This window comes from Petromyzon marinus, chromosome 8 (assembly GCF_048934315.1).
Source record: "Petromyzon marinus isolate PM22_M1 ecotype Great Lakes invasive population chromosome 8, UKy_Petmar_22M1.pri1.0, whole genome shotgun sequence".
Classification (NCBI taxonomy): domain Eukaryota; kingdom Metazoa; phylum Chordata; class Hyperoartia; order Petromyzontiformes; family Petromyzontidae; genus Petromyzon; species Petromyzon marinus.
In genome coordinates this window covers 4828640-4855137 of record NC_133674.1, presented here as the reverse complement: position 1 = coordinate 4855137, position 26498 = coordinate 4828640, and the positions used below count along the sequence as shown (strand labels likewise).

The 26498-nt window shown below is 49.0% G+C and overlaps 1 protein-coding gene across 2 annotated transcripts in view; it reads left to right on the top strand.

The window, feature by feature from the left end:
• CDH23 (cadherin related 23) overlaps positions 1-26228 on the top strand; it is a 234593-nt gene extending 208365 nt beyond the window's left edge. The window contains exons 53-72 of one of the 2 annotated variants that reach the window (XM_032949465.2): positions 1245-1414; positions 4917-5054; positions 5925-6044; positions 6287-6464; positions 9128-9339; positions 9783-9980; positions 10601-10714; positions 11747-11876; positions 13152-13463; positions 14411-14572; positions 14894-15150; positions 17076-17173; positions 17564-17684; positions 18008-18087; positions 18614-18654; positions 18779-18845; positions 20443-20572; positions 22050-22178; positions 23214-23324; positions 24564-26228. In XM_032949465.2, the coding sequence (XP_032805356.2) occupies positions 1245-1414; positions 4917-5054; positions 5925-6044; positions 6287-6464; positions 9128-9339; positions 9783-9980; positions 10601-10714; positions 11747-11876; positions 13152-13463; positions 14411-14572; positions 14894-15150; positions 17076-17173; positions 17564-17684; positions 18008-18087; positions 18614-18654; positions 18779-18845; positions 20443-20572; positions 22050-22178; positions 23214-23324; positions 24564-25103 (3308 nt within the window). In that variant the 3' untranslated portion in view covers positions 25104-26228. The remainder of the gene's footprint in view (positions 1-1244; positions 1415-4916; positions 5055-5924; positions 6045-6286; positions 6465-9127; positions 9340-9782; positions 9981-10600; positions 10715-11746; positions 11877-13151; positions 13464-14410; positions 14573-14893; positions 15151-17075; positions 17174-17563; positions 17685-18007; positions 18088-18613; positions 18655-18778; positions 18846-20442; positions 20573-22049; positions 22179-23213; positions 23325-24563) is intronic. The other variant, XM_032949466.2, reaches the window with a different exon arrangement.
• The last annotated feature ends 270 nt before the right edge of the window (positions 26229-26498 follow it).

Genomic DNA, 26498 nt, shown 5'->3' with positions numbered 1-26498 from the left:
TGTTTGTAGGGTTAATGGTGGAAATGAATGTGGAAGGCCACATGGCGGTGCACACTAGACGTATGTCGGATAGTGTAAATGGTGAGAATGATCATGGAAAGTGCAACAGGCCTTAAAGTTGATGAACAACAAATGAGAATACAATAATTAATACAGGAAATTTGAATTAAACAATACAAACTTAACAAAAGTTATTTATACTTGAATTATTTGTGGTCCTGAGTAATGACAACCCACTGAGAGAGGGCAGCAGTGTATTGTTGTGCGCCTACTCAGAATCTAGAGGGATACTAAACTAAATTATATAAACAAGACTATTTTTGTTTTACCAGGTAAGGCCCACTGAGCTATAGAGCTCTTTTTCAGAAGCAACCTGGCCACAAATGATAGCTCAGCGAGGTAGCTTATCATGTGGAAATTTATAGCAGCCAAATACTCTAAACGCATGTTTCTAAATGTGGAGGGGAAAACCGGAGGACCCGGAGAAATATCCAGGCGAACACAGGGAGAACACGCAAACTCAAAATATACAGGCGTCAGGGTCGGCATCGCACCCACAACCTCCTGTATACCAGGCAAGGTCGTTAACATCTTGCCACCGCGGCTGCACCTCCTGAGAATGGGTTCATCTTGGGGCCAGTGAACTTTCCAATGAGCCTATTGAGTGACATTCAATCATTTGGTTTTCACTTTTGTCCGGCAGTTTATTTGCGACATTAAACAAATTCATGCTGGGAGGTCAGTGTGTGCTTTGGTTCAGAGTACAACACCCTCAATGTATATTGCGGTTGCAATGATTCATACCTGTCCCCAAATAGTAAGAACATCTCTAGCATCCCTTTCTTTAAGAGATAATGAATCTCAAGAGGCTCTCACATAAATATAGAGAGAAGCGATTATATTTTTCAAACACACCAACTAAATATATATTTTTTTAAGCCATGACAGAATTACACCCGGGTTATCTAGCGAGTGGAGCGGTTAGCACACTGGATTACGAACCCAGTCATCTGAATTCCTTTTATGACATCAGCTGCGTATGATATCCAAACTGGTCCTGGCCACGCCATCCACCCCCATTCACCGAGCCGCGCTATCCAGAATGGTGAAGTATGGTCAAAACCACGCCTTACGACCAGCACGACGTGGGGAGGCCTTCACCCAGCAGAGAGTTGACAAAGGGCTTTTCATTATTATTCATCAGCATGTTTCCTCACCTCTTGTCGTCTTTCTTTGATGCGAAGGCAAGATCACCATCAACCGCACGATCGACTACGAGCAGGTCAAGTGGCTCAACTTCACGGTGCGAGCGCAGGACCGCGGGACGCCGCCCCGCAACACGGATGCACCCGTCTCCATCCGCATCATCGACATCAACGACAACAACCCCATCTTCAACCCCGCCTCCTACAGTGTGCGTCTGCTCCCCCGCCTTCCGCAGAGCTTCCCTCTCCACATGACCATCGTCGCTCGTACCTAAAGAAACTGTTGACCTCATAACGTTCTATAGTTGGCCTCTTAGGCCACAGGACACAGCCACCGTGCAGAGACAACGTGCAGGTGGCAGAGCATTCACCACCAGAGCATACGCCCCTACACTGTTTAACGCGTAGGCTTTCGTGACCAATATCATCCATAATAGAGATTGTTCGGGTTAGATTGCATAAATACAAATGTGTCGTTAAACCTGCCGCCACCCGACATAGCAAATTAGCAAGGTTTGTCACGTAAACAAACATGCCAATTAGCTACTAGTTCAGCACACCGATGTGTTGGAGAATAAACCCACAACATCTACAATTGTAAATGTGTGTTGTAGACTAAACGTAAACAAAGCATGCCAATTAGTTATAATTATTTACACGATCTAACCCAAAAAACCTCTATTATAAAGCCCCTCCACTGGGATGAGCTACCATAATCTGTAAGGGAGGCTCCCTCTCCAGCTGTTTTAATAGTAAGGTTGAAAACATATCTTCGTGATAGAGCGTATACACTGACATTTTATTACTCACTCTACTCTTTGTTTTTTTCGGTAAAGTCACGTATAAATAAGAAATAATAATAAAATAAAATTACATAATAGCATACGACGTTTCGATTGCAACGCAAGCAATCATCAGGTATAGAAGAGCTAAATTTAAGAGACAGAAGGAACACAGAGAGATGGAGAAGCACATCAAATTGAACAAGATTTAGTAAAATTTGGAAACAATATAATGCAGCACAGAGGGTCGGTCAAAACACAATGAACGCATGGTCTGGCTGATTACGCTATTTCAAAGATTGCTAAATTATAGGTTAAGAGTGATAGAGTACAGATCACAGACACATATATAGACATCCAAGCAGAGAGAGCCAGCACAGAGACACACAGAGAGAGACGTACACATGGGACAAAGTGAAACAATGCTTCTGTGTCGAAGCCTTAAATAGAGGGGGAGGGAGGGGGGGCGGAGACAGAGCAAAGGAATGCAAATTAGCATGGACTGGGAGCCACCGCACATGCCGCTGCAGCGTGGTGAGGGGGCGGTAGGGGGCACAGAAATCAGATTAGCATGCCCACAGGGACTGTTCAATTTGATGTGCCTCTCCATCTCTCTGTGTTTCCTCTCTCTCTTAAATGTAGCTCTTCTATACCTGATGATGATTGCTTGCGTTGCAATCGAAACGTCGTATGCTATTATGTAATTTCATTTTATTATTATTATTTATTATTTCTACGTGACTTTACCGAAAAAAAAACAAAGAGTAATTCCTGCAGTCACGAAAGCACCAAATCAAGTTATTTTATTTCTCACTTTTATTGCTTTAAGTACTTTGTAGATCTATTTCCTCTTCTCACATCATGCTTATGCTGACTGGTGATTGTTGTTATTTCTGGCGCAACTATTTACGATCACATGTTTTTTGTGTATTTAAATTTCCGCATGATGTAAATTTCCATGTGATGAGCCACTTGATTGAGCTATCAATTAAGGCCAGGTGGCTTCTGAAAAAAAAGTTAAGAGCTCAGTTGGCTTTACCTGGTAAAATAAAAAAATTGTTTAGTTTTTGTTTTGATATTTGCCTACCTTTCCTATACTCTGCACTACTATCGTGTGCTTTGTATTGTTGCTGCAAAGTTCGGACCTGCCCCTACTATCCATCTGTGAAAAAAAGCTTTATAGCTCATCGGATTCCTGATTTACCCTGTGTCTCCACATGTACTTGAGCATGTGTTTTAGGCCATCGGCCTCTTTCCTTCCCAGACCAGTATTATGCTTGATGTTTGATATTGGGCTGGAAGGCTAATAGGTTGATGGACTTAAAACATAAATACTCTTTGGTTCTTTCGGTAAAGTCACGTAGATAGAAAATTAATAGATCATCAGGTGAAATAAACACAGCAGGAGAACTGCTCCGTCAGCAGTTCTCCTGCTGTGTTTGTTTCACCTGATGACGGTTGCTTGTGTTGCGATCGAAACGTCACGTGATTTCTTAATCTTCTATCTACGTGACTTTACTGAAAGAACCAAAGAGTATGGATTCCTGCAGCCACGAAAGCTTCAAATCAAGATTAAAACATCAATGTTGACGTAAAACTTTGGTGACTGCGGGAATTCATATTATTTAGTTATTTCAGGTAAAGTCACATAGATAGAAAAGTAAAAATAAAGTGGATAAAAATAAAAACCAAAAACCACGACGTTTCCATCGCAACACAAGCGGTCGTCATCAGGAAACATCGTGGTTTTATTATTTTTTATTAACTTTATTTTTTATTATTTTTCTATCTATGTGACTTTACCCAAAGAACCAAAGAATATGGACTTAAAACGTAGTTATTTATATGTGGAGCCACAGCAAGGACTTCCACCTTCACTTTTTCAAAAAGAGCAATTGGCTTTTAGTGGGTTATAGTCTGGTTAATGTCATTTGTTTACCCAGGAAAGTCTCGCTGAGGCTCAAGACTTTTCCCATTTAAATATTTGGAACATTTCTAAAAACGATCACTTGGCATGCGAGGAAACCACAGAATCGCCTGAGGAAACCCCACACGGGTCAACACTCACGGGTCCACACAGATGACTTCACAGGCTCACTTCTCACTGCTATCTCATGGCCACCTCACAGTGCAGCATATTTGAGAGCAGACGGTACAAGAAGGGATGATCGCCGATGGTCAAGACTAGATTTTTGAGGTCTCACGTGACTCAGTTGTTTTTGTTGTCATTTTTATTTGCTTCAATGCTGTACCGTTATTTTATTTGCTTTTGTCATTTTGGTGACCCACGGTCACTCTTGCAAATGAGACTCATCCTGATCACTTGAGTTCTCACCTGGTAAACCAGATTAACTTGAAACCTGGTAAACCAGCTTAAACCGGATTCACTTGAAACTTGAACGACAGAATGGCAGACGAAGGAGGGGACACACTAGAGAGTACATCCCCCGTGGAGAAGGAGCGATGAAATCAGCTCGTTGTGCAGGTGCTCGATAGAGTGTTGCATTGCGGGACTATGAGGGATGGTGACGAATTGAATAGATCATGGCCAAGGATGCATGTAAGTATGTATGTATGTTGAACTTCTTTCGCACCTTACATAGCCAAACGGACTAATCGGAGGTGTGGGGGAAGGACAACAAACTAAACACCAAAAGCAGTTCTAAAGCAATTAGTTTTCAATATAGATTTAAAAGTGCACAGCTCCAGTGACTTCCTCATATCGGAAGGAAGAGGAGTCCAGACGGCCAGCGAAGCGCATCTGAAAGCGGGCGACGCAGTGACCGTCTTTGTTCGATGGCGAGCCAATAGCCACTGTGAAAGGATGATGCTGATGGTGATGATGCTGATGATGCTGACAAACTGCACTGGCTCTAACAGTCGATGCCGCTCGTCTCGTCAACTCCGTGCCCGCGTTGCCCGTCCACAGAAATCGGTGTTTGAGGACGTGGCGCCCGGCACGGTACTGATGCGTATCACCGCCACCGACGCCGACTCGGGAAACTTCGCGGTGGTCGTCTACTCCCTCGTGGACGGAGAGGGGAAGTTTGGCATCACACCATCCACGGTCAGCGGCCCGGCACACCACCCTCACCGCCGCTCTCCATTACCGGCTGCCGGTGGCACGGCCTGCTTGGCGTGGGCCCCGGTGCCATGAATGAAATGGGGCCCCCTGTCCAAGTTACTTCCCCCTCTTTGCAGCCTGGCACCTTGGCAATTGCGCCAACCTGTACACTCGTTAGCTACACCAATGCTGACCGTATCTTCAGTGCAGCAGTCACCTGCTCACTCCTCCACTTCAATCATCATCATCTTTAGCATCATCATCATCGTCGTCATTTTTAATCATCCGTCTTTGGAATCATCATCAAGGTTTTTACATTTTTGCCCATGAAAACAATCAATACAAGTTTTTTTTTAAAATATATCAGACAATCTAATGTAAAGATTCTATTACAATAACATTTTAATTCCAATATATCTAATTGTAGCAATGTTTAACTGACCTTCTGAACTGGCAAATTGAATGGGTTGGGATTGTACAATTACCGATAATCACCCAATCCAACTGCAACCCCGAGTGTTTACTGGATTTCATCTCGTGCCAAGTATATTGTTCAGCCGTTGGTAACTGAGCTAAACCAGTCACTCACTTCACTCAAGAGCCCAGACTCATCATGGGCTGGTGCCTGGATTTCAACCCAGGTCTCAGAAGTTCCGGCTCAGTGCTCCGATCCCTGAGCCACTCAGCCCTTGTTTATAGTCAAGTATTGAGGACAGATCAGGTGTTTCTTTTTATTCATTTCTTGAAACGTATCAAAATTAAGCGGCACGCGAGAGGCCGTGGAGTCTAACTCAGTGCACTGATGCTTCCTTCGCTCGCCTGCCAGCACGAGACATCACCGCATCCGTGTCTCCCCTGGCGTGCGGCCTGCAGGGCGAGCTGTACGTGCTGTCCCCGCTCGACCGCGAGAAGAAGGACCAGTACACGCTGACGGTGACGGCCCGAGACAACCCCGGGGACCTGAGATCCAACCAGAGAGAGAATTCGGCACAGGTAGTGCCGGCGTGGCGACGTCCACGGCACAATTTCGGCTATCAAGTTCCTAGCGCTTTCCAATGCAGGTCGATGGCGTTCAATGCTTTATCTCCGTCCGTCTGTCCGTTCGTAATGGGGGCGGTCACGATAAACTCTCATACAAATGATCTGATATGAACACATGCATGCGCCACGAGTGAGTGAGCGCACGCGTGCGTGTCACACACCGATGACTCGCTTCGCTCGTCTTCTCCCTGCAGGCGTACGTGACGGTGATCGACGTGAACGACGTGAGGCCCGTGTTCTCGCTGCCCGGATACCAGACGGCCGTGTACGAGAACGAGCCGGCGGGCACCTCCGTGCTCACACTCACCGCCACCGATCTGGATGAAGGGGACAATGGGCGGGTGGACTACTCCCTGCAGGGCCCTGGATCCGGTAACCCCCAGCAGCGTAGCCCCTCAGTCGAAACAAGAGCCTCGGGCGGGCCTTATGATTAATCTTTCTTCCAAATTTTATTCAAATTCCTTAGTCGGGTTTGTGTGTCAAGATGAACCAGCGTCCGTTGGGAACTCTCGCATCGCAGTGGGATGGCCTATGATAGGGAATGGCCCACAAGCACAACTACCTCTGACATCCCTTCCAATGATGTTGAATTCTTTCAAATGACCTGATGGTTGCACATTCTCACATATCCTCATCCAGAGATAATTATTCATCAGATTGATATTTTTTATACTCAATGCTCCAAATGAGCCAAATTAAGTGAACAAATTAAGTTCGATGGTTATGTAGATCCACATTCGAACCCTGCATCTCAGTTGTACAGTTCTGACTCCTCAGCAAACCCACCCTCCTCTCGGGCATCACGGGGGTCAACCAAACTGGCTTTGCTTTCAGGGTGTATTGAATGCGTTTGAATTGATTTGTATTGTTACACGGATGATGATCCCGTTTAGCCGATGCCCAGATATTTTCAAACGGAGATCCGTGCTGTTTCAGCAAAGCAACAACAACAATAGACAAAAAACATCAATATTGCCGAGAATGAGTCTAGGATCCAACGGAATATTGCACAACCAACAAACAAATGAACGCTACTTTGTGTCCTTTGAGGATATAGATCCACAGGCTGGGTCATCGTCACACCAGGGGCTGACAGTGCCAATCATCCTTTGATTGTTTAAATAAATAAGTACCACTTCTACAGGAAGACAAGAATAGTATTCTTCCTTTGTAGAGACGAGTCCGTGTCATAGCAAAGTGTAATTTCCTCCACAGTTTTACCATAGTGAAATATGTTATTCTTTCATTTTAGCACTTATATATCCAGATAAACCTTGCGGAGTCCCAAGACTCTTTTTGAGGAGGGTTCCTGCCAGGTTTGTTGCCGTAAGGGGCGGTATTGCTTTGCGTAATCCCATTTCAGTAATTTTCAGCACGAGGTTGTTTTTGGCCAATACCAATTTACTTTATTTTTGATAGGCTTTCATGAAATATACGTACAAAATAGTTTAGATGGTATCATGCATTACTGTGTATGCATCCGGTAATGTTATACATTGTCACTAATTTGGAATCAACTTCATTGAGCAGGTTGTGCAGACTCCACATGGGCAGGCCAACAGCGCCCGCTGCTGGCCGCCATTCAATTCAAACCGTGAAGAGTTCGGTTTTGTGCAGCTCCCCCCCCCCCCCCTCTGCGCCAAGGAAACCTGCCCCGGGCACGGCCACGTGCAGCACCACGAGTCGCGTGCTCGCCCGAGCAGAGACCATTTCATAACTCTCACACGGCGTCGGCGATGATTTGAGACGAATTTAGATTTCGGGGTCGTAGACTCCCAGCCAGCAGATTCATTGAGGTGAGAGCCAGCAGGCCACCCGGGTCATCATCACCACCACACCTATTTGAAAAAAAACAAGCAAATAGTTATTTCCAGTGTAATGTGCCGCCCAGAGGCACGAGGAGCCCTGGCTTTCCTACGTGCGCTTGTGTCCGGCATCGCTGTGCCGTGCGTCAATTTCACACCTCGGCAATGATTTATGAGGTCAATGTTTGCACACGCGGAGAAATTGACTGCCACGACACTGAGGTGCTTCAGCCTACACAATGTGGATTTCATTTTGAAGTGGGTTTTTTGTTTGTTATATGTGTACACACACATATATATGTGTGGTTTTCCCGCGGCAAGACTGGTCCCCGCCAACTGATTGTGTCATTTACACCACTGGCTAAGCATCAACAATAGGTATTGATGAACGCTTGAGCATGGATGTTCATTGTTGTGATTATATTTTGTGCTTAAAATGTTTTTCCACGTCTCTTCATAATTAGTCTACCGAACATCGGTGAGACCCTTAGACTAGCTGAGCTGTCCTTAATAATGTAATGCATTATCCAGGAAAGCCTTGATACATCGGTGCTGCATTGAGATGTTTGAGTATTGTTTTTTATAAGGAGTGTTTTACATGTCAGAGAACATCACGGTACCCAGAGAAAACTTAAAAGTCATGCGATGGGATAACACTCAGAGGGTCTTGAACCCATGAGCGGTCCTGCCAACTCCTGGCCATATCGCAGCCTTGTGTATGTATGTATGTTGAAATTATTTTGCGCCGTACGTAGCCAACTGTGCTAAACCTAGGATACCGGAAGTTTCAGAGATCACTCATGATCTACCAACCCTCACTCCTAGGGTGGCAGGTTGGAGCAGTGGCAACACCTCGTCCCTCACAGCAAGAATGCCCTGGGTTCAATTCCCGGCTGGAATGTTTACGTTCTCCCCCTGTTCTGCTGCTTTCCTCTGGATTCTCCACTTTCCTCCCATAGCTAAAAAAAAAACACAGTGTAACCGGCATTGGGAAAAAAAAAAAAACATCCCTGCGCTAAAATATAACTCAATTGGAATCACACACACACACACACACCCAACAACATCTCTTTCTGCGGTGAGAGCTTGGCAGGAGCCTCCTGAAAAAGAGTCTTGGGACTTTTAGTGAAGGCTTTCCTGGGTGAGCGAGCGCAGCAGCAGCAGCAACAACAACAACAACAATAATAATAAGAACGGGCGCCCCCATCGCCTCGGCCCCGTTGTCCACAGACGCGTTCACGGTGCACGCGACCTCGGGCCTGGTGACCTCGACCCGGCTGCTCAAGTCGTACGAGCGCTTCAACCTGACGGCTGTGGCCACCGACCACGGGCGGCCCCCGCTATGGGGCCAGGCGGGCCTCTACGTCGAGGTGCTCGACGTCAACGACCACCGGCCCGTGTTCGTGCTGCCGCCCAACGGCACCGTTGTCAACATCACCGAGGTCATGCCCGTCGTTATTCGTATTGTTGTTATTGTTATTATTACTTTTACGTGTCTAACAAGGACAACGCATTTTCTGCCACACCTTACACAGAACCGTAGTTTATTTAGCGAATGCTTTACACCTGTCTGTTACACAGTTGGACTGACTGCCAGAAACGCCAGATAAATAAGTAAATCAATAAACGTGCATGTATGTCAAAGTTATGCGAGTGGACGTCAGCCCATGTAGCCGCAGTGCCACGTGACAGCCTAGAGGTGTAATGAAAATAAGGCTCTGGGGGCGATTATTAATATAATTTTTATTCATTTTAAAAAATATCACGTTGGTACTAGTTTGGGTTATTTTCCGTACCACGTTTGTGACGTTCGTCACCCTCACCACTCCACCATTGGCTCGATCCCGCATCATCGGTTCCCCCCACCCCCCCCCCCCACCCGCAGGAGCGTGAGGCCGGCTTCTTCGTGTACGAGGTCCTCGCGGTGGACGGAGACGAGGGCCAGAACGGCGCCGTGCGCTACAGCTTCCTGCACGCCGGCGGCGTAGGCAGCCGCGATTGGGAGAGTTTCCGCATCAACGCCACGAGCGGAATCATCAGCACGGCGCGCGCCCTCGACCGCGAGAGCCAGGCCGTCTACAGCGTGAGGCTCCCCCCGGCGCATCCAACTCGGCGGCCCAAGCCCCAACCCTCTGAACGCTCTCCACTTGCTCACCCAGAATTCTTTGGGAGGCTCAATGCTCAAAGCGGAGAGCTCGGGCCGAATGCTCTAAACGCATTGGGCACTCGAGCCACCTGGTAGAAATGATGCTGAATACGCCCGGTCTCATTGCAATTTGAAACATGAGCAAGTATTTAGCCTGGGTAGCTTTTATAGAATTGTGTGTGCATTGCAGTCCAATTATAATGATTTTTGCGACTTAATTAAAACAATAATTGTATGTATTGTTTAGGGATGCTGCATTGACAGCAGTGCACAAGCACAAATAACCAAAACACCCAACACATTGTTGTAAAAAGGCCATTGCCCGAAACGTTCTCTATATATTTTCATTTTAAGGCCACGTGGTATTGACGAAAGTTTTGGGTTTATTTAATTTGAGGGTTAGTTGTGCAGTCATTGTTCAACGTACTATTCTTGAGGAGTGTGGATGAGATCCAGGTTCCAACCGCTGATCTCGGCATCGCTGGCTCAGGCCTCGCCCATGCTGCTCGTCAAAAGGAATCAGTGGCATTGCTGCATGTCCATGTGCCAACCACCAGCTGATCCTGCTGGCCTCGGATCAGGGCCAGCCCGTGTCCTACGAGTCCACGCAGCCGCTGCAGGTCGTGCTGGACGACATCGACGATAACGAGCCCGTGTTCATCGTGCTGCCTGTACGCACGTACCCACACGTAACTACAGAACACGTACCCACATGTGTCCGCACGCACCCGCACGTACGTACCCGCACGTATCTACCCACACGTACCCGCACGTACCCGCACGTACGCACACGCACGTACCCACCTGTACCCGCATAGACCCACACGTACCCACATGTATCCGCGCGTACCCGGCACGAATCCGCATGTATGTACCCGCAAGTACCCGCTTGTACCAGCTGATAGTGAGTACCTACAGTACCCCTTTGTCTCCCCAGTGGCAATGTTTCCACACTGCATCAGGTATTAATTTTAGGCTGAGTCTACCTAGGGGAGGTCCACGACCAATTCAGATAATCATCATTGGTGTTGGCCGTGACCGGGAATCGAATTTGGATTGCCGGGTTCGTAGTGCAGCGCGCTAACCTTTGCACTACTGCCCGCCACCCACATGTACACACACACGCACTTCCACACGTGTGTATGGTAATCAATATATATCACCCGCTATGACACGTGGGTCAGAAACATGAACCTCGACACAAACAAAAGTTGAAAGGTGGACAAAGATGCATGGAGATGTACATGATTGGAATTGCACTGAGAGGCAGGAAAAGGAACGCTTGGATCGGGAAACACACATGTTGTGGGTTTACCCTCCAACACACCGGTTGTGCTGAACTCGTAACTAATTGGCATGCTTTGTGTACATGACAAACCTTACTAATTGGCTGTGTCGGGTGGTGGCTGTTTTTTAAGGACAGATTTATATTTACGCGATCTGACCCAAAAACCTCTTTAGGGGATAATATTGGTCGCGAAAGTCTGCTATGTGTTAAACTGACACGCACGTTGGCTGTTAAGTGACGTGGGTGGGCTCAAACAGGACACGTCGCTGGGTCGGATGACGCCCGCTGGCCTGAGACTCACGAGGGAGAATGGACGCACCCCTCCAAAGGCAGCTCGTGATATCCACTGAGCGTCACTTCGATTTCGTCCGAGCGCAAACGTCATTTCCTCCCTCTCGCTCTCCATGCGTGGCAGGACGGCGGAGCTCCGTACCAGTCGTTCTCCATTCCCGAGCACTCCCCGCCGGGCACGGCGGTCGGGAACGTGAGCGGCGCCGTCGACGCCGACGTTGGCGCCAACGCCATTGTCTACTACTTCATCGCAGGTGACCGCGGCCGTCTCGTCACACGCCCACCGCACACGAGTAGCGGCGCGCACCAACGCTGGTGTGTTACTTCCCTTGACCTTAGCAGTCAAGGTCAAGATTGAGCGGACATCACAGCGAATGTTGTTGATGCCACTGCACCTCGCCATGTGCTTTATTCTGCTAGATTGCAGGGATTAATTTCGGCCAGGTCTGTCTGGATTGCTCACCCAAAAGATATTTCCAAATCTGGTACACCACATCCAGTATACATCTTGCTATGGTTTTGGCTATGGTCCAGTCTCTAGCCTACTGTCATTTACCTGCGACCTGAAAAGTTTTTGGAAATTAAGCCCGAGCCAGATTTTAGAGAACTCTTACGGTGTCATCTCCACCACAACTGACCTCTGGGTGCCACTCTAAATGTCTGTGTTAGTAACCTGACCTCTGCCACGCTGCACACCACGTGTCCCACCCATCACAACCTCGTATTTACCGATTACATCTGCAATGCTTTCTCAAGACATTCCATGAAGAACTTCCAAGTTACTTTGATAATATTTCTGGTATCCTCTGTGTAGACCTGCATTTGAAGACCAAAAACGTATTTGCTTTGTTAAAAGTCCAGCTATGCTTGGTACAGTAATTAAATGATACAAACTCTTCTCTATTCACCAAGGGAAGTATCACTGAGTGTCAGTAGTCTCTTTCAGGAGGACCCAATAGCAATGATAATAAATGTATTGAGTCAATTCCTCTACTACGTATGCTTCTGGATTCATCAGCATGCTGGTGTAGAGGTGGTTGGATTGCCGAGGAGGTTTGTGTCAAAGCAATTATAAGCCAGCACCACTGAGATCTTGAATTCAAATCCGGGCTTCAGCCTCCCGCGGTATATATTGGTCCTCAACTGCAGCGAATTGATATCCTCAGCCTGATCAGCAATGACTACACACAAGAACATTATCAAACTACGGTTGACCACGTATGGTGCGAAAAAAGTTCAACGTATATATTGTAGAAGTCATTTATTTTTTTCAATTAATTTCATTTGTAACACTGACAATTTAAAACGTCTGTTTCATTCAAATGAACACTCTTTTCAGGGCTTGTAAAAGTTGTACCACGAGATTGCCAACACAAGGTGGGTTACTGCTTACTGCAGGACTCCCTGCAGTTGGAATGTAAATGGGAGCAATGAGAAACCAACCATTGCAGCTCCAATCCCACCCTCGTGTGCCGTGGCCATTCCCTCTCCTCCTCCAAACCGGATTGCTCCTGGCCCGCTGTGCACAGCCGGGAACGAGGGGAACAAGTTCAACTTGAGCCGCTGGGGACTCCTGGTGGTGCTGAGTGACCTGGACCGCGAGGTGAGCCCCTACTACGCCATCATCGTCAAGGCCTCCAGCAACCCCAACTGGACCCCTGCCGTGGCCGCGAGGGCCCGCCAGGCCCTGGCCTCGCCCTCCCAGGCCCAGGCGGCCCAGGCCGTGACGACGGGCCCGGAGTTCGACCCCTCGAAGGACCGCACGCTCCGCGAGGTCAGGGTTTATCTGGAGGACATCAACGACCAGTGGCCGGTCTTCACCAACCACGAGTACACAGCAGGCAAGTTACCGACGTGACCATGCAAACAATTACTGTGTTAAAACGAGACTGTAAATGTGGCCGGGTGGCTTTGAGAGGCAATGAGCCAGCATCACCGAGATCCTGGGCTAGAATGCGGGGAGCCGCCTGTGATCAAACATGGCTGTCAGGTGTAGTCAGTAACGGCGCTCATCTTCACGTGTGGTCGTGAGTCAGCAGCGAGTGGAGGAAATCAGTCTGTCGAGACGCGGTTCTCTGCGCAGGGGTGACACCTGCTGACTCGCCACAAATTGGTACTATTCTTGTCAACCATGTGGGGATAATGGGTTGAGAGGCAACCCCTGACCATAATTTTTACTCGCGAGTCACTATTGACTGAACTTTAAAAATAAAACTTTTTTTTAATTAATTTGGCAAATTTCCAGATCTGAGAATGTAAAATGTTGGCTTGGATGCCATGTGACAAATATTTCTAAGTAGCAGGGCTTGTGAGAAAGTCCTCTGACCTTAGAGCTACCCTAGAGCTACCCAGACACTTATGTTTTGGATCTTAAAACAAAGCCACCCTAACTCGGGTGCAGCCCAGCAAGTGGTAATTCCTTAATTGGATCCATATGGGTCATCCCGGAAGATGAACTACACTATTGCATTTACAACTTTCCTCAAATGAGCATTTGAGGTGGTTATCATCGCCTGATTCTAACCTTGAGCCAGTGGTGAAAATTCCACATTCCTATGACAGGGCTAAGTCTATCAAAGGACAACTAGTATAGATACCCAGAAGGTGGTACTCATTTGATCGACTTCAGAGGGATGTGTCAACTGAAAACCAACAATTGAACTCTCAACCTTCGTATTGCGACCCACCTGCTCTACTGCCAAGCCACTTGTCCGGATACTGAATACATTTTGGAAAGGATTAAGTGATGAATGTGCGCGGGTCGGATGGTAACGAGAGGCTTCCGCAGGCGTAGCGGTGGACGCCAAGGTGGGCTCGGAGCTGCTGCAGCTGGAGGCAGTGGACCGGGACGTGGGGAACAACAGCATCGTGCTGTACCGCATCCTCAGCATACTCTACATTAAGCACAGCAGCAACAGCTCCACGCGCATGTACAACATCTTCACCCTGGGTATGGCCACACGCAGCACAAGGATCCCCGTGTAGCCTCTAGCAGACTGCTGGGGCAATTGCTGTTAGTGAGCAGTATCTATGAAGGCCGGCACGGCGGACAAGGGTTTGGGTGAACAGCACCACGCCCGACTGCCTTTGTCTCCACAGTGCTGATGCTTACACACTGCACAAAGCACTAATCTCAGTTATTTGTCGACCCAGGGGATGCCCAGGACTGCCACCACTGTTATTGGTAGTGAGCGGAAATTGAACTCTGATCGCTGGGTTCGTAAGGCAGCACACTAACCACTACACTACCGCTCCCGGTGCGCACGTGCAGGCGAGCGCGACGGCATCCTGCGCACGTACGACCTCTTCACGGCGTACGGCCCAGGCTACTTCATGCTCGAGGTTGTGGCGGCCGATCTGGCCGGCCACAACGACACGGCGACCGTGGGCGTGTACATCCTGCGCGACGACCAGCGCGTCAAGATCGTCATCAACGAGACTCCGGAGCGCGTGCGCGCATTCCAGGAGCAGTTCGTCAAGCTGCTGTCCAACATCACGGGTGCCATCGTCAACACCGACGATGTGCAGGTGCTTCTGCTGCCGCCGCCGGCTGTGGATTCCGAGTGTGCAGGCTGCACGGGAGTCCCCCAGCGCCGGGCCATAACAAAACAGGGACATTGGACGTGGTGGGGTGGCGGATCCCATTTAATTTGTTGCGCCATTGCCCACACCGGCCACGCTGCCACTGCGACACAACGTATACGTGGGCTCAGTTAGGTCAAGGCCCCCCCCCCCCCCCCGACGATTTGACTCATGATGCTTGCCCCCCAAAACTGAAAATGATTTCACTTTTAGTGAAATCTCAGACAATGTTCATTGTTGTCACCCATTAAAATATTTGTAGCGTGAACTAAACATGATGAATTCACCCACCCCGCAAAAGCATTTGTCTAGATCGTTGGTCATGATTTTAGAATGCGCAAACCACGCACGTAACAGCGCTCATCTTCACGGGTGGTCATGAGTCAGCAGGAGCGGAGTGGCAATATTCTCGTCAACCTTGCGGGGATAATGGGTTGAGAGTCAACCCCTGACCAGAATTTTTACTCGCGAATCAATTATGAGCATTTGAAAACCATTTTGCAAAAGCTTTCTCGAGCCAATGCGTACAATAACTACGGATACCTTTCATAGGATCAATTCTTACCCTAGCTTGTGACATCTGTAGCTTCGGGTCTATATTCAGTGTCCAATCGATGGCATTACTCGCAGTTCCGCGGAGTGGTCTGACTCCCCCAGCAAGTGGAGAGAATGGGGCAGTCGCTTGCGATGCGCTCAGTTCTTATTGGAGCCTGGAAACCGCAGAGCTCCGTTTTCACTTCCCTTGCATAACCGAAAGTCACCGCACATTCACCACGCGAGATGTCGCGCGATTTTAAATGTACAGGAGAGACGGTTATCAGTTTATAAAATAATTTACACGGGCTTTTCCAGAAGAACGTTATATATGGTATATAAATTATATTGATTTAGTACATGTGATATTCGGCCCGTTCTTATCGTGCAAAGCTATTACTGTAGTTAGATAGGCACAGTCTGCAGTAGTTTCACAGGAGGGGGTGATGTTGCCCTAATCCCGTTGCGTGATTGACAGGTAAATAAAGCATTTGGCAAAGTTGGATGATGACGCCAGCACGCAGTGGCCTGCTCTTTTCGAAAAGTGCCACCAGAACTTTTAACGTCCACTGTGAAGCAGACGTGAACACGGAAATTCATCGTTGATAGACCTGAAGTAATAACCAGGACGGCCTGCCAAATTAAAACCGTGAACCTCTGCAGCAAGTGGCGAAGCACGCTACCGCACGGCCACGCCACCGCCCACAAACACCCTTGAATCTGTCGCGTTCGCTCGCTGTGCCTGTACAGCCGGTTAGACATCTCCACTGGTTCACGCTCCGTCGTAGTGATGGTGATATGAATGTATCGGCGGTACACCGGTGGTGAGCACCATATATATAAAAAAAAGGTTTGCAATCATTATTTATTTTCCAGTGATTTGCAACCCCGGTCATAAAATCTTGCGGGGTGTATAAATATCAGTTCTCGTGATGTCGTAGCAGTCCGAAGACGAATATTACGAGCGGCTGAACATGAAGCTTCACAGTTTGTTGCCGTTTAGCAGCACCCAGCCTGATGGCAATTGGCTGCTCCGTGTTCCAAAGGCAGATTTTACTTCTCGTGCCCTAGACTTGGTTGGACGGTTCCTCGATTCAAAGGACCCAAATCAGCGGTCATTATTGACCTTTTTAAGCAAGTCTCAGTAGACTGAATAAAACTTCAAATCGCGTGAACATTGGTGACAGCATCAATTAAATACTAATAAACAGATTTGCTAAATCAAATTTAGATTTTAGACTGTTTTTATGAGGACCGGTGTGTTATGCTGCATCTGTGTACCGCCAATATGTCCATATGTTGACTATAACTTAACAATCGCACGGCCTCTTTCCCAGTACCACGTGGACAGTAACGGGCGGGTGAACTTCGCCCAGTCGGACGTTCTCATCCACGTCGTCAACAAAGACACCAATCAAATCATGGATGTCAGCAGGTGAGTGAGAGAGCATCGTGTGAGGATAACGAGCAGAGAGTGACACTGGGGGAGGAATTACCCATGAGATTACTTTTTTTTAATTACTGCACACTGAGCCTTAGTCTTTTTTTATAAATGGGTAATGGATGATGGTAGTGGTGAAGATGATGATTGTCATGTCAATGACATCAGTGACAATTGTCTGTGTGGTTATAGTCATTGATGATGCCGACAATGGCAAGGATGTTACTCATGATACTCTAGATGATAACATCTATTGTCATTGACGAGTGATAACGATGGTAATCCACGACATCGGTGATGACGATTAAGACGACAGCGACAGTAGCGATGATGAAGACGTTGACGACGATGATGATAATGTAAGCATTTGCTGTGACGCATCAGGGTAATCGCTCTCATAGATGACAACAAGGAGCAGCTAAAGAACCTCTTCCGGAATTATAACGTGCTTGACGTTCAGCCGGCCGTCGTGGCCACAAGGTCCGACGACCTCACCTCCCTACAAGTGAGTTCACACCCCTCACCGGGTGAGCTACGCACCTCACGGATTCAGCCACACACACACACCTCATGGTAGTTGGGGCGCCTCACCAGTGTCTGCAATGTGATTTATTCGCTGCTGTAACGTTCTGTTTTTCCACTAAGGGTCCCTCCGTGTGTCATTCTCGTAAAACAACAGCTTCAGGCAGAATGCTTCTTACCCGCGTAGACAAAAACTGTCAAATCAATCAATCAAGGAGAGTCACCCCGCACGACCCTGCCCACACTCGCCACTGTCTCGGAGCTGCCCGTGGCTGACGTGTGCTTTGCGTGTTGCCTCGGGGTCAGATGGCCGTCGTCATCCTGGCCATTCTGCTCGTCCTGGTGATTGCCATCCTCGTGGTCATGAACTGGTACTACAGGACCACGTGAGTCGTCCGACTTCCCGCGTCGCGGATTCATGTTGCTGCCCGCACCACAGACACGTTGGCAGTGCCCACACCCGTGCGTGGCCTCAAGTGCCGAGCACACTTGCTGGATAAGCCAATAGCCAATGTGACAGCATGTGCAGGGAAATCCGGAGGGTACGTGGCCACTCTTAACACACTGCACTCTGGCCAGGCATTTTGGGACAGGTAGGCGTACCTGCATTTTACCTTGCAGCACGTGACTTGTCATCTACTACCCGCAGCGAACTCATTTGTACTGCCGGGTGGACACAGGTGGGCGCGTGGGGATTTAGGAAGTGTACACGTTGTTTCAACTGTTGGGAGATTGAATCGAACTGGCAACCTCTGGATGGCAAGTCCAGCGTGCTCACCATTACAATGCCACAAGACTAAACCAAACTCCTACATGAACCATGGCATTACGGCATTTCTGAACTGCCACTTGTGACCATGTTAGTGCAGAGCATACAGCCTTAGCGGTTGTGTGTGTGTTTGTCTTTTTCAGTCACAAGCGGAAGCTAAGAGCCATCGTTGCTGGCTCTCTCGGTGAGCGAACATCGCCTGTGCGTCGTTTCGTTCGGGTCGCTCATTCAAGCGAGGCCCCTTTGAACCCCTGTCTCATAAATCCATTCTCTGTGCATTTGACCCCATGACCCCTGTGCACTCCAAGGCAACCAGCAGGGCTTCATGGACATCCTGGACAACATGCCCAACACAAACAAGTTCGCCGTGGAGGGGCAAGTCGGACGATCATTCTGTCTCTCTCCTCAATGCCAGTTCTATCGCAGCCACTGATGCCACTTATTGCCACTGTTGCAGTGTCAGTCACACCGACGCAGTGGTCTGAATGCACAGTCTACAAGCTGAAAGCGATAACGGAAGCGTTATCCTGCAGGCAAGCGCTTAACGCGATGCGAAGTGAAAGTGGTTTGCTGCTTTGACGAGCGCGCCAGGGTCGCATCTTTCGTTTATAGCCCTGAGTCAAAGCTGGAAATTCTACATTCCTATGCTCGGACTGAGTGAAACCATGTATCCTTCCCATTAGGTGGTACACGTTTTATAGAACTCAGAGGGATGAAGGTGTGAGTTGACTCCGGACTGAGTCTTAAGCTCCATACCTTCTGATTGTGAGTTGCACGCAGCAAGGGCTGCCGTTAATGGGATGGTGTATAATGCAATGTCATCACCAAGTTACAGATGTAGCTCTACTTATAACTTGTAAAGGGACGACACGAGAGTGTTTGGAGGACACTGTAAGGGCAGACAATAATATAGTGAGTAATCGAGGCCCAAGACTGGAGTGATTGCTCAAATTGTTTTGGGAAAGAAGCGCAAGATAAATCACCATACTGGTCTACGTCACAAGCTGCCGAATTCGACTCTGAAGCCGAGATAACGAGAGCAGAATCACAAGGCAGTGACATTGGTAGTGATCCCACGGCCTTGACATTAAAAGGCACGAGATGTAATTCAATCAGCGCGTCACGCGACCCGCAAAATCGTCATTCCAAGACTAAAGCTCCGAGCGAGCGTGTCGGGACGCCTTAGGCCAATATCACCTGCAATGCGCCCAATCCCGTCAGATCTGAGACGCTAAACGGGCTTGAGCCCGGGTGGTGCTCAAATTGGGTGTCCATTGTGCACACACACACACACAGTCATGGGCTGTGGAGCTATGTTGTAGACAGCAGAGGGCAGTACGAAAAAATCCATTCTTGTATCATCAATCCACACTGTATATGTAGTGTAGGGATTAGCGCGCTGCACTGCAAAAACAGCGACCCGGTTTCCATTCTCGCTCGCAATCAACACCAGTGACGATTATCTGAACCGGTCCTGGGCCTCCTCCAGATCGACTCAGCCTCAAATGAGTGCATGGTGCAGTGTGTAAACATTGCCACTAGGGAGACAAAAGCGGCCGGGCGTGGTGCTGGCCACCCACCCCCTTAGTGTGCCGTATCGGCCTTCATAGGCGCTACTTACAAACAGCACTTGCCCTAACAGTCTGTACACGCTATATGGGGGGGATCTTTGTATGTTGAACTTCTTTCGCACCGTATATAGCCGACCATGTTAATCGGAGGAACGGGTGTAGTGCGATCGGATAGCCGATTCTCCTGACGGTGAAGTGTGATCGGATAGCCGATTCTCCTGACGGTGATGTATGATCGGATAGTTGATCGCACTGACGGTGAAGTGTGATCAGATAGCCCCCATGGCGTGTGGGAGGCCCTCACCCAATGACGGACCGACAACAACGGGCTGGGGTGGTCGGGTCGCCGTCGTCCACCGTCGCCTGAGCGGCGGCTGTGAAGTGTTTGTGTGGGCGCGCAGGGCCAACCCGGTGTGGCTGGACCCTTACTACCGTGACATGGAGTTGGCGGCGCAGGCCGAGCATGACGATGGCCTTCCGGACAACCTCAGCGACATCACCGAGCTGTGGAACAGCCCCGCCAAGACCCACGTGAGTTTACCATTGTGGTCGTGACTCGGTACAATATGTACGTTGCACTTTCGTGGTGGATGTTTATTATCATCTTGATTGTTTACTTAGGAAAGCCTCACAGAGTCTCAAGATTATTTTTTTTCGGAGGGTTCCTGCCTAGTTTTTGCTACTGTCTGAAATTAAGTAGTTTCCAAGATGTTTTTCAGCATGGGTATGTTTGGCCAATACCAGTCACATTGGATACTTTTTTTCAGCAATGGAAGGAAACCGCAGAACTCGAAGGAAAGCCATTACAGAACGGGGGGAGAACATGCTAACTGCACGCAGTAAGGGGCCCGAGTCAGGGATCGAACCCATGCACTTCTTGCTGTGAAGCAGCGCGAGCGTTGCCACTCCGCCATGCCGCCACCACACTGACGCACATCGCGCAGAAATTAACGATGCCGTTAAAATGCCCATCTCATCCTCGCTGCAGCGGGCGCTGGCGCCGTCACAGTAACGTGTCTGCTCCCTCCCTCCCTCCCACCGAGCCCTGACCTTCACCATGTTGATGAGCTATCGGGCGGCACAGCGGTAACAATCGTGCCTCATAGAGGGCCTCGGTTCGATTCCCGACTCGGACGCTGTTCCGTGTGGAGTTTGTATGTTGCAACATTTACATGTTAATCTCTCACATTAACATGTTAATCTCTCGCATTAACATGTTAATCTCTCACATTAACATGTTAATCTCTCACATTAACATGTTAATCTCTCACATTAACACGTCAATCTCTCCCATGAACATGCTAATCCCTCACATTAACATGCTATTCTCTCACATTTACATGTTAATCTCTCACATTAACATGTTAATCTCTCACATTAACATGGTAATCTCTCACATTAACATAGCCACCTCGGCACGCTCGCCATGGAGGATGCTCGGCGATCTTACATTAATATGCTAATTATTTACCTGGCAGCCCTTTGATTGGTGGAAAACCCACCACCGCCACAGTCGCTGCACACCACTTACATTAACATTGGCCGCTGACATTTGGGCCACGCCCATTTGAAACCTTTATAAACAGTTTGTCTTTAGAAGCTAACCCCCCTTTTCCTGATGACGACCACTTGTGTTGCAATCGAAACGTCGTAGTTTTTTGTTATTTTTTGTTATTTTATTTGGGTCTTTCGATAAAGTCACGTAGATAGGTTCAAAGAATGTGAATTACTGCAGTCACGAAAGCTTTAAGTCAAAATTTACAGGTGGGTACTTCGCGAAACTCACCGTTACGAATGCGCCCGTCGCTTTTCAAAAGTCATACAAATAAAGAAAAAGAGGAAGCAACAAAGGAACTCAGTCTATTTGGCCACGTCGGGTGGTGGAGGGCCTTTATGGCACAAAATCGGTGAGATTATCACTTGGCCTAACTTCTTAAACATCTATTATGAACCACGCTGGTCAGTTCATTAGGCTGCCCCCTTGACCCCCTTCCCCCCCCCCCACCAGGGCACATTTGGCCGAGATCCGCTGACAGGAAGCACCAAACCCGAGGACGACCGCTACCTGCGCGCTGCCATCCAGGAGTATGACAACATCGCACGGCTCGGCCAGATCATGCGCGACGGCCCCGTCAAGGTACGGCCGCCATGTGCTCCGACGCCGTGCCAAGTCAAGCCACGGCATCTCTCTGCCCGTTTGGAGAGAAGAGTGCGCTCTCCGATAGCTGCCTCACCACATCGATTCCCTCTCACCAGAGCCTCACCATAAAAACTGAGCAGTGTCCTTCCCCAAGTGAGTGTCGAGGCAGTGCTCGTCTCTCGTTTTTATAGGCCTGAGGTAGAACATCCACGTGCTGATGTCAGGGGCGAGTCTCTCAATAGAACAACCATCGCTGACTTCCCCATACAGTGGCATTCATGTTATTGACCCCAGAGGGATAATTTGCCAAGTTAACTCCCAACCTACCTATCACTCAAGCGCTGAGCCACCAGACTGGATGGATATGGACGACCGTTATAGCCAGGCAAGAGCCCGTTGAGACCGAAATTATTTGTCAAAGAGAGACCTATGGTTAGAATGATGGGTGTAGGTGAGTGTGAACGGTGGGGAAGATGATGGCGATGAGGGGAGGGAAGGAGATTGTTACATTTTGGGTACAAACTGCTTGATGTGTGGCTTTGTGACCAACTCCATTCCATGTTTTTCAGTATTGCACACGTACTCAAGCGTGGAAAATCAAAAACTCTCACCACACGTTATTAACACTGCCTTATGATGCAGTGATTAACTTGAATTAGATTTCGAGCCGCTGCTAACACGATTATTGAGTCATATCTGAACCAGGCCTGGGTCCCCTATTCAACACGTACTGACCAGTACAGTGACGTATGGTCAAACAACTTCCATGGCGGATGCAGCACGAGGAGGCCTTTATCCAGCAGTGGATTAACAAACGGCTATAAACTATTATTATTCTTGGCATTGCAAAAAAAAACCTTCCACAAACTTTGGCTGACGTTGTGGGCAATGGCCCTCATTCAGAGAAGAGAGACAGAGGGAGGGGGTTGATGACGACCGTTGTGATTGCCGTTGTTCTTCACGCTTGCGCTCCACTGCCATCGCACTCGCTGCTGCTGCTGCTGCCGCATCTGTGTTTGCGCTCCTCGCAAGGGCTCGCTGCTCAAGGTGGTGCTGGACGACTACTTGCGCCTCAAAAAGCTGTTTGCAGCGCGCGTGCTGCACAAGTCGCTTAGCATCGCCGAGAGCTCATCCACCACCGAGGTTCCATCCCACCCTCAACGCACGCTCTCCCGCACCTCCCCCCACACCACCTCTCCCCCATCTCTCCCGCACCTCCCCACCCCCTCTCCCGCACTCCCCACCCCCTCTCCCGCACTCTCCCAGACTCTCGAACCTCCTCGCCCATTCCACGTCACCCATTTCAAAACGTTCTGTTCTCCATTCCTCTGTGATGGCCACAGCGCGTGAGCTCGGTGTGCACTCGGCATGGCTGAAGCGCAACTAGGACTTGACTGACCTTTGTACCTCGTGCTGCACATGAGTCTTCCCAGAACTGCGTGCGTGTGTGTCTGTATGTGGCTCCCAACAATACACAGCATGTGAAAACACCACCCATCATCGTGCTGCTGTCAAACCCCAATGGTTTCAAAGGTGTGGCATCCCTCCCGCCGATATCTTGTCGGCGAAAGTGGCCCCTATCTGAAAATTAGTGAAGAACACTGGTGTTCAGTAATGCTTTACATAATGAACCCGGCGAACCTATCTTAATTCCTGCTTGCGACCAATAATAGTGCCGAATATCTGAATCGATCCCTGGGCCTCACTTAGGTCGACTTAGCTTTAAATGAGTACCTGGTGCGGTATGTAAACATTAGCTCTGGGGAGACAAAGGCGGCCGGGCATGGTGCCGGCAACCCACCCTCTCATGTGCCATGCTGGCCTTCATAGGGGCTCGCTAACAGCACTTTCCCCAACCGTCTGTTAAGACTACACGACAAAATCATTGCGTGTTTGTGTCGTCTGTTGTGGCACATGGTGACGCAGTGTTTCATGTGCTGCGCACCCAACACGGAAACCCGAGTTTAATTCCCAGCCACAGCGGAATAAACGATTTCCTGGTATGGTGTTTAAACATCCACGCTGGGTGTGCTGCTGGTCACACCACTCTCTCGTGTGCGGTGCCATCCTCAATAGACAGTCACTAACAACGCCATTCCTGTCTGTTAATTCTACATGGTTAATGTATTAGAGTGCCCAATCTGCTGTAATGCAGATGCTAAAGATTCACGTCACAGGAGGCTTATTGCCACATTTAAAAACGACCCAAAATACTGCAATGGGGTTTAAAAACAAACCAAAAAACACGCGTCTCCCAATAGGCACAGACAACCATGGCGTGCTGACGCACCGTCCCGGCCACTCGCGTGAACTTGATGTGAAACGAGAGCCCCGCCGCGACGCACCGTAACGCACCGTCACCCCCCACTCGCGCCCCCGCAGCTCATACCAGCGGGATCCGATGACGCGGACGAGGCGGCGAGCGGCAGCGACCAGCAGCGGGATGGGCTGGCGGACCCCGAGCAGGTGGTGGCCTCGCTGCGCCTACGCCACCACCCCCCCGTGGAGCTTCCCGGCGGAGGGGAGGGAGTGCGCGCCCTGCAGGGCAGCGCGGGCACGCTGCTAACCTCCGACCCCGGCAGCCTCCACGAGGACGAGCGGCGAGCGGGCGCCGGGCGGGCGGCCGGGCACGACAGGTCGCGGTCGGGGTCGGCGTCGGGGCCCGGGTTGGCCGGGGCGGTCGCCGATGGCCTGGCGCGCAGCTCCGAGACGGTGCGCACGGACGAGGGCTACGGCGAGTCGGCCAAGTCGACGCCGGCTCACCGCTACAGGCCGTGCGACGGTCGGGGGGCGCACCCGGCCAAGGGGGCGCACGCTGCCAAGGGCATCGGTGGCTTGGACAACTCGACCACGTGCACCATCCCCATCAACAAGAGCATCATTGCCGCCGGGCAGGAGATCCTCGAGGTGACAGAACTCTGACCGGAGAAATGCAGAGCCACGCAAGGGTCGTAAAACAAACAGATGCTCGCTCACATTTTATACAGGTCTACTCCAAACGATGCCGGTTGATAATTGTGAACGTGCGCGTACGTCCATAAGCTTAATTGATTACCAAGTGAGAGCCCATTGAGGCCAAAGTCACTTTTGCAGGAGTGGGAATGTGATCTACGGTATGAGCGATTCCTGAGGTTAAATCTATGAAAATATACCCAGAGATCACGTGTGAAAGCATATGTCTAAGATGGCCCACTCTTGTGCGCCTTACTGAACCACACGGTGACGTCGTGGCCCTGTGGTCATGTAAAAACTGTTACGACTCAGTGAACGACTGCTCTAGCACAGGCATGGTCGGGGCCAAGTTAACGAACACCACAAAGGACCAGAGCCATTGGCTTCAGAAATGTTTGAAACCAGTAAAGCAGAATTGTTTACAACTGTAAAATCGTTTACTCGCTTGAAGGAAGATGCAACCCACAAAAAGCGCTGTCTTGTGTCGATCCGTACCCAGGTACAATTTAAAACTCTGTGAACAGAAATTAAGACTTTACATTGACTTACAAGCATGATCAAGTGATGTCATTGGTGCATAGCTGCGACCTGAAACTCTCACGAGAGCCTTTTGTCACGAGCGAAGCTCAAGGCTTACGTGGGACAAGCTGGCACGCACAGGCCTAGGTGCGTATTGGCACGAGAAGAGCAACTGGTGATGAGGTTTTGTCTTCCTTTGAAAATGTTTCAAAGGATCTTTGCAAGATTATATTAACTATTTTGACATCCCTCTTGAAGATGATTAAGATAGCATTTGCTGATGGTTAGTGTTTAATTAAAATATGCTGTCATGCAGTCATATACATGCACTGCTATCTTTCAATATTGTACCAGTACTATACTTAGATGTACGTATTTTAACCTTGTATCACAAGTGCATATACATTCCATATAAAAAAGCCACACTTTTCCTATTGAAACATGTAGTCTCCTCCCTATTGGCATTGAGCTCAACTATCTGTAGGATATTTAATTTGTCAACATTGAAATAATAACGTTATTTTAATGAGACTTATTTTTGAATATTGTGAAATAAATATTTACATATCATTTAAACCCATGGTTAATTTTTTCTGTTCTTTTCACGGTTCAGTTCGGGACGGTTGCAGTTTTTTTTTTGTTTTACTCCGTGTGAAGGGCGATGCCTGTGCGGCAGAGCCGTGTGGAACGTCGCGGCACTCATGACCTTCAGGTAAGGACCCATCGAGATTATTATAAAAAAAAATTACCTGGGCCATATAGTGCAGGGGTCGGCAGCCTGCGGCTCCGGAGCCGCAATGTGGCTCTTTTTAAGGACTGCAGTGCGACTCTTGAAATTATAAAGGC